Source organism: Trachemys scripta, chromosome 11 (genome assembly GCF_013100865.1).
Source record: "Trachemys scripta elegans isolate TJP31775 chromosome 11, CAS_Tse_1.0, whole genome shotgun sequence".
Classification (NCBI taxonomy): domain Eukaryota; kingdom Metazoa; phylum Chordata; order Testudines; family Emydidae; genus Trachemys; species Trachemys scripta.
Window position 1 is genome coordinate 17,747,188 of NC_048308.1, and position 12,488 is coordinate 17,759,675.

Below are 12,488 nucleotides of genomic sequence, written 5' to 3' on the forward strand. Positions count from 1 at the left end.
ATTCACATTGGTTGCTGGCTTGGTTAAATCTAATTATAGAACATATCACTCATTTGGGGTGCTTTTGGTAGCCTGCCCTGAGGTAAGTACACATGGTTGTGAGTCACTCCTGACAGTGTGACATGAACCATGTTAATTTTACCTCTTTCTAGGTTGTTTTAATCAAAATATCATGCAATACCAAGTCAAAATGCCTTACAGAACTCTAAGTATATTACATCAACACTATTACCTTTATGAACCAAACTTGTAATCTCATCAGAAAAATCTTCCTTCGTTTGAAGGATCTATTTTTCCATAATCTCATGCTAATTTGCACTAAGTACATTATTCTCCTTTCATTCTCTATTAAGCGAGTCCTGTGTCTGTCTCTTCAACATCTTGCCCTGGATTGATCATAGGTCTGAAAGGCCTATAATTATCTGGTTCATCCCATTTACCCTTTTTAAAAAGTGCACCAAGAGTTACTGAAAATCACCATTAACTGTCCAGCAAGTTCATCAGCCAGGTCTCTTAAAACTCTAGGACAGTTGCAGTGTATTTTCAAGTGCACATTATATTCATAATATATTGCCCAGTGAAATAGTGTTGTGACTGGATATTGGAAACTTTCTAAGGTAAGGAATGATATTAATAACTAAGCTCTCATGTCAGGTTGGCTGTATTCTTTTTTTAGCATAGCAAATTCAGTCCAGATTTCTTTTTCCCCCAGGTGCCAGTAATTTCATACAGTATAAACTTGATATCAGTTATTCCGTATAATTTTTTTCTATGAAACAAAGCTGAAACAGCAACATTTTGTCTTTTTTAAAAAAGTAATCATTAGATAAGATTCACATAACTACGCTTAACAATTCTGATGTGTTTGCATATGCAGTTACAAAATTTCATAATAAGTTTCCTTTTGGTCTATGTGCGTCATGGGTCAGCTATGGTACCTTGCAGTTGCAGTACCTATTAAATGTATTCTCTCCAGAGTAATTTAAAGTTCAATGCTTGTGAGGTGCTGATCATTTTCTGTTAGCTGTTGAACATCCTCTGCTCCCAAATGAAGCACCTTGCAAAACCTGGCTTATAGTACATACAATGGTACATAAGGTTAGAAAAGTCAGTTCCTCCACTTCAGCCTCGAGCAAAGAGCAGGATCTTATTTTTCTAGATTTTTTTTTTTAATCTATCCTGGTTTTTGACATCTCTGATGATTTACCTGCCTTACCATGTAGTTCATTCCATTGTCTAATTGCCCCTATTAAGAATGTTTATTCTTTTGTCTAACCTGACTTTTGAATTTTTTTCTTTTAGACTGCTATTCCTTTAATCAGATTTATATTTATTTTACACTGAAAAAACTATGTGCAAATGAAATGAAATGCTTGTGTTTCCTTAGGCTTTTGGATGCATTTTATTACAGAAATGTCATTGGCTGCCTATAATTTTGGATGTTAGGGAGAATTTGTGTAAATATGGAAAACTGTTTGAAAGTTTCCCATATTAATGAGGCTTAGAAAAATGAAGGCTGATCATCTTCTTTCCTCAAAGCTCTGAAAGGGGTTAGCTCCCAGTGATGTCAATGGGCAGAGAGACAAGTCTGGCTTTTAGGATGCATTCAGCATACTGCAGGGTCAAGATGATAATTATTTACTGCTATACTGAAACTGTACACTGTTCTCAGGCTTGATCTTGCTATTATTCCACAGCAGAACTCTCATTGACTTCAGGAGGAGGTTTTTAATGTGGATTAATGGCAGCAATGGATTCTAATTAGTCTTTCTGAACAGGATTATCTCACTTTTCCTTTAGAAGGGCATTCTAACCATTTGCTCAATGTTTTCTTTCTTTCATAGGTCATTGGGGGCGATGTATAGGTGACTGCGGGTCAGGTGGTATTCGGAGTCGAGCCGTGTGGTGTGTCCATGTAGAAGGTTGGACAACCCACCATTCAAACTGTGAACTGAGGGACAAACCTGAAAACCAAAGGAGCTGCTTTCAAGTATGTGACTGGCACCTTGAACTCTTTGAGTGGGAAGTTTCAGAATGGCAGATATGTGTGCTTGTTCCTTTTGCTCATGGTGAAGTCAAACCAAGGACTACAGACTGTGTGACTGCACAGCATGGGCTACAACACAGAAGCGTACATTGTATTCAGAAACTGAATAGAACTATAGTTGCCAGTGAAATATGTGAATATTTTATACCACAGCCACCTGTAGAACAAGCTTGTCTAATACCTTGTCCACGGGATTGTGTTGTATCAGAATTCTCCAAATGGTCTGAGTGCAGCAAAGACTGTGTGAGGAGTTTACAACACAGAACTCGTTCTGTTATCTCTCCTCCACTCTATGGTGGTTCCAATTGTCCAAATCTTACTGAATCAAGAATCTGTGATGTCCCTATCTCTTGTTCTCTTGGGGAAGAGGAATACACTTATAGTCTTCAAGTTGGACCTTGGAGTAAATGCAGGTTGCCTCACCTTAAAGAAGTTAGTCTTATTGGAAGAACTATGCTGGATTTCAGTTCGGATTCTGCAGAACGAAGCACATTCAAACTGCACAGTTATAAATCCCACCACTATTCCAAGCCATGGGATGTAGAAATAGGTTATCAGACAAGGCAAGTTAGGTGTACAAGGAGTGATGGGAAAAATGCTATGCTGAGGTAAGGGTATCTTCACATTCATCTTTTATTTTATCTAAAATAGGTTTGTTTTGTAGAAAGCTGGCAAACAGGTTCTGCCTGGTAACACGATGCAAAGGCACTTAGTTTTTGAGTTTTAAACCCACATTTTAATGCACTTTTTGTTTTTTACTTTGGCTTTGCAAAGAGGGTAAACAATGTAATTGGGCTATTTTGCATACTTTTACTATTTGTGAATGTTTACATGAATTTTGTTTTTAATGCTCCCTTTTTGTGCTAGTGTAACCCACGTATCTCCTGAGTGTGGTGTTCTGTCCCACCTAGTGGCACCGAGACCACTTACACACAGAGAGCTAAATGTGTCTGCTCTACAGCCTTAGCTAACAGCCAGTTGGCTTTAGCTCATGAGATAGAGACTCATGCACTAAGCTCTAGAGGTCCCCCGTTCGATCCTGCCTGCCGACGACCAGGGTCTGTCAGAGTTATACTAGTCTCAACTTATTTTTGTTTGTCCATTAAAGGAAATGGAAGAGTATATTGCTTTCTTTGTAATATTAACAATTCCAATTAATTTTTTTTTTTGCTGTAGATACAAATTATTCTTGTAGAATATAGTATTACTTTTGTTAGACTGAATGTGCCAAACTCTATCCCAACCTAAACTCTTGGTATTCTCACTGATTACATCATGGGTGCAACTCAGTGAAGAATTTTGGCACAATACCAATTGAGATATTGATATTTCCAGCAATGTTGCTTTAGCTAATGAAAGTTCAGTAATATAATAGTTTTATTTTCATCTAAGCGTAATTATGGACCTTCATATGCATATGCAACTCTTATTGATGCCAATGGTAGGTATTAGAGTATATTAGAGAGAATGAAGTCTTACATTTCTTTCTGTAATACCAGTTGTTGACTGCTGTCCTCTTTTTGGTACCTAATCATTTTTTTAGACTATATGGTATGGATTCCTATTATTTCCATGTCAAGGTTGTAATACTGTACAGCAAGCAGTGAAAACCTTTTTATTCTTCCAATTTCTCCTCAAATTTATATTTAAAATATCTTAGCACTGCATTTAATTTAGGATTGAAACATTTTTTCGATAACATTAGGAGTTCTTCAAAAATCTTGCTCCCGAATTTTTCAGAACTCCGTGTATTTCTCACTAATCTATAGCTCCTGGCACCTGCTCACATTCAAATTGGAGAGAGATGGGGTTATTTTGTGTTTGATGCTTTGCTTCTATTAATGTCACTGGCAGTTTTGCACACATACTGAGATGAAATATACCCTGTAGCCTTTTTCGTACCTGCTTTTATTATATCTGCTGCGAAGTACAGATGTTTTTATTGGTTAGAAGAAGTGTCAGCGCAAACTATTCCAGCAGTTTCTGACATCTCCACTTTTTTGCATGACTCTAAATATATAGCCTGATTTTAATCTTGCTTACACCAATTTTACCGTCATAGACTTTAATGGAGCTACTTCTGATTTGTATCCCTGTGACATCAGAATTTGGCTCATGGGCTCTAGGGTATATCTACACTTCATTGTAAACCCAGGTCTGTGGGATCTGAGCTTGTGGACTCGGTGTTTCTAGGGCTGATCTTGAGTATCCACACTGCATTGTAAACTTGGGCTTATAGTTACAGGACACTGGTCTCACAGCCATGCTAACATGTCCATACTGCACTACCCAGAACTTCTGACTCAAGTGTGCAGTTCGAGCTGGATTCACACTGCAGAATTACAGGGCTTGGACCTGAGTCACCGCAAGACTCCTGTTCTCACTCCCACCCCTCCCAAGCAGGGTCCTAGGACATGAATCCTGAGTGCTTGCTGACCTATGTCAGACTGATTTGTATGTGGATGGAAGTAGGGCTTGGGCTCAAACCGGAGTCAGAGCCTGGGCTTAGAGTGCAGTGTAGACATCCCTTAATACCCAGTTAACTGATTTCCTGACGCTTACCGTGCATGCTTCACCACAGATGATGCATACAAAATTCTTTGTTAGATTACACATTCCATGCCACTAAGCATCCATTGACAGATTCACCTCAAGAAAAAGAAGAGTGTGTTTCCACCACTACATTCTCTACTCAGGCTTCCACTATGTGGAGGGAAAGGTGCAGATTCAGTTTATAGCTGAGGTGCCATAGAGCCCCACTGGCAGAGACCCATAGACTTTAAGGTCAGAAACGACCATCATTATCATCTGGTGTGACCTCCTGCGCACTGCAGGTCACAGAACCGCACCCACCCATTCCTGAAATAGACCCCTAACCTCCAGATGAGTTACTGAAGTCCTCAAATCATGATTTTAAAAATGTCAAGTTACAGAAAATCCACCATTTACACTACTTTAAATCTGCAAGTGACCCATGCCCCTTGCTGCAGAGGAAGGTGAACCCCCCCCACCAGGGTCGCTGCCTATCTGACCTAGGGGAAAATTCCTTCCTGACTTCAAATACGGTGAGCAATTAGACCCTGAGCATGTGGGCAACACCCACCAGCCAGACACCTGGGAAAGAATTCTCTGTAGTAACTCAGAGCCCTCCCCATCTACTGTCCCATCACCGGACTTTGAAGATATTAGCTGCTGGAGGGATGCCATGCCACCTTCTTGCCCAGTGCCTTCCCCTTTTTTGGGCTGTGCTAGTCACTTTTTATAGGGCAGATTTAATCACTGCAACCTCCTTCTGGCAGACTTTCTTATGACAGATGCTTGTGAATCTAGCTCATAATTTAATATTATTGCACAAATAAAATAAGCTACCTTTATTGATTTGGTTGGGGGTTAAGGATCGCGTTATTTGATAGCCCTCAGATTATCACATGTTTCATTATAAGGGTATCTTTTTTTTACGCAGTTGCTAGTGGAAATTGTGCAATTTGGTACTAGAAACCTAAAATCCAAAGCATACTGCACATATAATACTAGAAATAAAATGTCACCACTACAACATGTCCCAGACAACATAAACAATCACCTAGTAATGTCAAACTCATTTCATTGCATGACATATTTGCAAGCTTGCTTTTGAAGAATGGACCAGATCTTGCAGGTCCTGTAAAGCATCTCTTTACAATAATGATGATATTTTTGGCCACTGACAAAGAAGAGCAAACACATTTGCATAACCCTGAACAGAGCTGAGCTTAGGCAGCCAAAAATCTGCTGTGGGACTGGAAAGAGAAAATGAGCCTTTTCTTTTTCCTGGCCCAGGCTTCTTCTTTGGGGTGTTGAATGGGTACTGATGAGACACATCTTATAGATGAGAAAAACTGAAGCAAATGGGAAGTACCACACAATATGTCTGTAATGAAATCTCTCGTGGCATTGAATAATTATTATGATAAATGTCCTAAGAATTTCACCATGCTCATTAGCCTTATGGCTGCTTAATCATAAAAGAAAAATGCCAGCTAATCAAAGTGGTCCATTGACTGTCAGAGAGTATTTCAGGAAGGTAAATACCTGTGAATCTGATCTCAAATTTTAGAATGTTACAGCACATATGACTGTGTAGTGTTAGCCATGGTGCCTTCCTTATTATTGAAGTTGTTTAATTTGTGCGGTAGTTTGTACAACCATTACTTATGTTTGCGAGCAGTACCTCCTGGAAATATTTGTGAGTGAGTGAGTCCTATATTTGCAAAGATGCCTCAAATGGAAATTAAACTTTCTGCTTTAGACAGTTACAAAGACTCAAACAAGTGAATCTGTAAAAAGAATTCTCCTTCTCTGGCCAAAAAAGTGTATTTCGTTGATAAGGCCACAAGCTGCTTTCATGTGTTATGAAGTTGAAGGCAGCAGTCATCTCTTTGCAGCTGCAGGATTACTGGGGGGAATTCATTTTGGTTTCTTAGCCAGTAAGCTTATGGTTCATACTAATAGAAGCTTTCTGCCTTTTTGAGATGGCTAGCAATGGTATGAAACTTACTTGCCTCAAACCTGCTTTTATTTTCTCATTAATTGTTGTTAACTAACATGGCAGAAGCCAGCCAAAAGAACCTCCTCTGTCCAGCATGAAGCATTATATGTGAGAAGAAGAATCCCCTGCATAAGGTATTCAATTCAATTCAAAAAAATTGCACCCTACAGAGATTTGTTTGACTGTTCCAGCCACAAGTGCATGAGCACCAGCCTTGCAAGAAGAAAAAAAAAAAAAAAAAAAAAAGAAAGAAAAGAAAGAAAAGAAAAAGAGAAGAAAAAAGCCTAAGATAGAATTACTTTGTGGGGAGTTGAAGGTGATGGAAGGGCGGCCAGACCTCAATCTTTTGTGGAAGCAATTCTAATCATTATGGCCTGAAAAGGATCACTGTGAAATCAAACATCATGCATCCTTTTATTTCGGGAATTACAAGAGAATTTCCATTTTGTTTTTCCAAAGAGTCTGCAAGTGTTTAAATATAAGCCTCTGCCTAAGTCACCAGAATGTATATGTTGGCACTTTTTATGTTGGTGGTTTCTGCATTGTCACATCTAAGCACACCTACAGGAGATGGGGATAAAATCTACTCATTCTGTTGGGTTAGACAAATTAGACAGATTAGACCATCCTAAATCAAGATTTTCAAAAATTGGTGCCTAAAGTTAGGCTCCTAAATCCATTTTAGGTTCCTAAGTAGATCTGGTCTAATTTTCAGACGTGCTGGACATGCTCAGTTCCCACTGAATGTACTCCGCACTTTTGAAACATCAGGCCAAACAATTTCAGAACCCAACTTCAGGCACTCCTTTCTGAAAAGCTTGGTCCCAGCTACCATAGTGATCATGACTGTGAGATCGATGTCTGCTGAGATAGATGAAATAGAATTGTAAGTACATTTTTAATTCTAACAGGTCAATGTTTGCGCTGTTGTAATAGTGAACATTTTTGGAGGTGGTCTCAGCCTAGACAAAGCCTTATGTTCAGTCTTTTCCCAAGCCATTTTCTCATTCCCATTTTGGATCCCTGAGTGAGCTAGGATTGGAATTTGAACCTAGGTCTCCCAAACATCCTTTTCATTTGGGCAGTGAAATTGCATCTTTGGCTCACAGGCTCAGAAAACTTAACAGTGATGCCTCACATGTCTAGTCTTTACTTACGTGAGTTTGCCCCAGATACATCTGGAATACATAAGACTGTGTCTGAGCTTTGTCCAAGAGGAAAGAGCATGTTTTTACATTTGGTTTTGGGTGGCACGGCCACAGTTATTTTGACTTCAGGTCTCTGAACTAACAGATAGAAACCAGTGAGACTCACATTTTAGTGAGTCGTTGCACATAAGAATCTGCTGGGGAGCAGATGTTATGAGGTAACACTGGCCAGAGTATGTGCACGTGTACATATTTTTCACTGCCTTTGCTCACTAGAAATATTCAAATGAAAAGAAAATCCAGTTCTTTGACACCATTCAGGGCTGTTTACTTGCTTTATGTTAACTTGTTTGATCCAGTATTTGCTGCAGATTCTAATCTCAGTTGCAGCTATAAACCCCCCAACATGGAATGGGGTTATACAGCTGTATGTAAGGCTAGTTTCAGTTGACACTCTCTTGAAAATGTTGATATCAGGTGCCCTACTAGCCATGTTGAGATCCACTGAAATTTCTCAGTATAATCAGATTGGCCAGTAATTTACTTTCACTAGCTCCTTATCTATTAGAAATTAGAATGGTTTTTAAACAATATTTTGCACACTGTCTTACTAAGGTCCTGAGCAATGTATAGATAAACTAGTAAAAGGGAAATAAGGCTGTCTGCCTAGCTTAATATTACAAAGAAAAAGATTAAAGATGGTTAGAGTGGGTATAAGCTCCGAAGCTGTTTGGATATGGTTGCCAATCCGTTGTTAAAATGTATTGACATTTTATACCTGTGCTAATGTTTAAAGGTCATGATGGAGGCGGTTAGCGAGTAAGTATTTCACCTCCTATAACACCTATATACATCTAAAATTAAAATGGTTGTGGAGTTTTCATCTTAGGCTCCACTGGACAACAGAGAGCTATCCCATAGTGTAGTCGATGCTTTCCGTTTAGGTTTTTATACCACAATCATCCTGAAATCTGAGTGCCTAATTTTGCATGTTTAGCTCATTTACAGTCTTTGCTTAGGATAACAATATGTTGCACTTAGTGTTTCTAAGCACTAATTAATTCACCCTCACAACACCCCAGAGGTAAGGAAGTAGTTTCTTAATTTTAAAGGTGAGGAAACTAAGACACAAAAGGGTTGACGTTAAACAATTTCAAATGTGGGTGCTTAAAGTTAGGCCCCTAAAGCCATATTTGGGCAATATATAAAGACCAAATCCAATTCAATTAAATCCATGGGAATTTTCCTATTGATTTCAATAGCAGTTGGGTCAGCCTCTAAGTCACCTTATTTTCAAATGTGCAGAGCACTCACAATGACAATGTTCTTATTGACTTCAGTGGGACCAGAATTTGTCCCCTTTGTGGCGAGGCCACTTCCACATGTCTCCTCAGGATAGCAACTATAGGTAACAGGAGCCAGCTGCTCTTGAACGCTTTTAAATTATCCTATATGCTGCAAAATAAGTGGTAGTTCTAATGCACAGCCTACGTATCCATCTTCCCCCCCTGTTTGTTTCCTATCAAAGTCCATCAAACTGTCTCCTGGAGACTAGTCAGATCTAAGTAGTAGTGCAAGAACTGCATAGCTATGCATGCCCCATGACTGGCAGCAGGTAATAAACGTAAAAAAGAGGCATTATGTTTGTTGGTGAGGGCAAAAGTTGCAGACAGGAATGCACAAATCTCTGCCTATATAAGTGCTATGCTTATTTAAAGTGTTGCAATGTTACTAATACAGCTTTCAGAGTATTTTCAGGAATGTAGTGTTCATGGCTGAGCTCTGGCTAAAGTGCTCTGCCTCTTCAAATGACATTATGAGCATGTTTAACCCCACCTCCCCCCCACCTCACTGAAGAGGTTAGTATCCCTATTTTACAGATAGGGAGACTGTGACACAGGTGGTTAGTGACCTGCCCCCCATGATAGAGGGAATGAAGATCAGACCTGGAATTAGATCACTTGACCATCATAGTTAAATACTGTGGGTTCAAAAATCCATCTCAGATTCTTACTTTAATAGGAGTAGAGCATGGGCAGAGCTGGGGGAAAAAAACAGTGGGGGCGGGGGGAATGAAGAGAAGTAAGTGGCTAGAAGTGTAAAGAAATCTTCAGAGAGGGAGGAAAAATGTGTATGGCAGGGTAAAAATTCTTGGGGGGGGGGGGGGGGAGAATAAACACACGCAGAGTGCTCCTGTTTGTGCCAGCTTTGCAGTAAGGGAGGGATTTGACTATCCTTAGTCCGTAGCAGAGGTTTACCTTTGACTAGAAAGTATTTTCCATGTATGTATTCAATTGAATCATGCTTTGGGGTCCATGGGGGGAGAATATAGGTTTAAATTAAAAGGAAAAAAGGTTTGGCAAGAAGAAAGCAGTGTGATGCAGTTTGGAGTGAGCAAAAAAAAATCCTGCTCTCCTAGTTCTCCACACTGGTATTCCATGTGGAATGCCCGTGTAACTGGCCCCAAAAATGTTCCATGGGTCACATTACTTTTTACTGGGGTATGTTGGCGGAAAGTATATTAACAAGGAGCCAGAGCCTAATCCCCCACACCCCCAGCACTGAGCCACTCCACCCAAAATCACAGCCTATATGCGCCCCCTGTCCTCCTGCTTTGTCCCCTTCTCCCACAACCATCTCTTCTTTTTCTCTCCCATTCTACTTCCTGTTTTGTGGCCTGAGCTGGTCCATCAAACCACCACTTCTCCTTATTGAATTCTTCCTTGAGACCTACTTCTACTGGGACACACAACAGAGATGTTACATATTTTTTTTAAATTGTCCACCAGGCATTGCTGAGTAACTGTATGATCTTAGTATTTACTTGTATTATGATAGCACCTCGAAGCCACTACCCCATTGTACAAACATACAATCAAAGAGAAGGTCCTTGTCCTAAAGAGCTTGCAATCTAAATAGCTATTGGTGTAACTCTTGTCCTCCCTCTCACAAACCCTTCCTTCAGCTTTATTTCCCGTTAGTTGTCACATGTCTGATATTGGACTATAAGTTTCCAGGACAGGGGTCATGTCTCTTGTGTACTGTCAGGCACCTAGGACATTTTAGATCACTGTGGAAGAAGCATGTAAAAGGATTCCTTCCATATTAGTTTTATAAATATCCAGTTTCTAGTAAAGAGCCCTGAATGAAAGCATGTGTCCTGGTTAGTTTCACTGTGTTAGTAAGTAATCTAAAAGAGATTCAATAACTGATCCCTTGACATTTCCCACCTTTTAAGAGCTACACGCTTTGCTCTTTGCATTTGGTAAAACCCTGATTGTGAGCCATTAGGGGCTGGAAAAGAATAAAATTACAAAGGAAAGAGAAGTCTGCACTTAGCTGAGCTACATTTGTAATAGTTTCATACCAACCTTGCAAATTGGTCATGGACATTTACAAGTCTGGGCAAATAACTGCTTACTCTGTCTTTCCCCAGGATTCCCCATCCCAGAGTTTTCTTTCTCTGCTGTCTCCATCTTCTCCCCCCCCCCATCTCCACTTTCTTGGTGTCTCCCTGGTGAAACCCCTGCCCCTAAGTCACTACATTTTCTCTCATTTTACCCCTTCCCACCTCCCACTGCACCAGTTGCTATGGCACTGGAGGGTAGGAAAGGGGGTTTCTTCTTTTCTAGAGGACCATTGATGGCTCTGTGGCTGAACTGCGGATGGCTGTGGAGGAGGAGAGACTGTAAAGGGGAGGAGCAGGAATTGTTGTTTTCTGCAGGTTCCCTTTTGCAGTTCTACTAAATGCCATTGAGCAGAAGAAAAAAGGAATTGATCAGGTAGCTGCCTGCATACGTGTGCTCCTATAGCTAGCATTGGGATATTTAATCAGAGAGAAAAGTTACTTGCTTGAAGTAATCAAGTTTCTGTATTTTTGAAAAGCTGTTTTAATTCTGTACTTCAGGGATTGTTTGCTTTTTGTTTTTTTTGTTGAGGTACTCTTGAGTCATTCTAATATAACGCTGTCTGCAGCTGTAAACTCTTAAGGCCTGCTTCTCCACGTTCACCTGGCATAGTGATGCTCACTTCTGTAAAGTGAACAAGCACTTTACAATGATTTTGCACAGATATAAATGACAAAAGGAGCAAATATTGGAGAATCAGATCCACAGAATCCAGCTGCAAAATTCCAGGAGCTTTTTGCTTTCATTTGGCTTTGGAATCACTCTGTAGATCTAGAAATATTTAATTTAGTGGTTTTAATCAAGCCAAGAGAATGCAAAGCCAGAATGTCTATTAGAACTAATATGGTTTTGGTTCGCATGTCAGGCCTGGTCCACACTAAGCCCTCAGTTCGAACTAAGATACGCACCTTCAGCTACGTGAATAACGTAACGGAAGTCAAAGTATCTTAGTTTGAACTTAAAGGTACTTACCGTGGGTCCACACGCGGCAGGCAGGCTCCTCCGTCGACTCCGCCTACTCCTCTTGCAGAGCAGGATTACCGGCGTCGACAGCGAGCACTTCCGGGATTGATTTATCGCGTCTAGACAAGACACGATAAATCAATCCCAGAAGATCGATTGCTGGCCGCCGAACCAGTGGGTAAATATAGACGTACCCTCACTCTACTTCTTGGTGTGATCACAGAATCACAGGTTTAAAAACCTAATTTTGTTGCTTCATCCTAAAGATGTTGAGCTCCCTCCAGTCTCTCAGAGAAGTGTTGTTCAGCAGGAACTATTTCAACTCCTGACTCACTTGGACGCTTGGATATCCAACAGAAAGAATGTGGTGATGTGAACTGTTCATAGTGACAGCA

The 12,488-nt window shown here is 40.1% G+C and overlaps 1 protein-coding gene across 2 annotated transcripts in view; it reads left to right on the forward strand.

The window, feature by feature from the left end:
• THSD7B (thrombospondin type 1 domain containing 7B) overlaps positions 1–12,488 on the forward strand; it is a 491,576-nt gene that overhangs the window by 187,872 nt on the left and 291,216 nt on the right. For both annotated transcript variants that reach the window (XM_034786451.1, XM_034786452.1), the window contains exon 3: positions 1,845–2,655. In XM_034786451.1, coding sequence (XP_034642342.1) covers positions 1,845–2,655 — 811 coding nt within the window. The remainder of the gene's footprint in view (positions 1–1,844; positions 2,656–12,488) is intronic.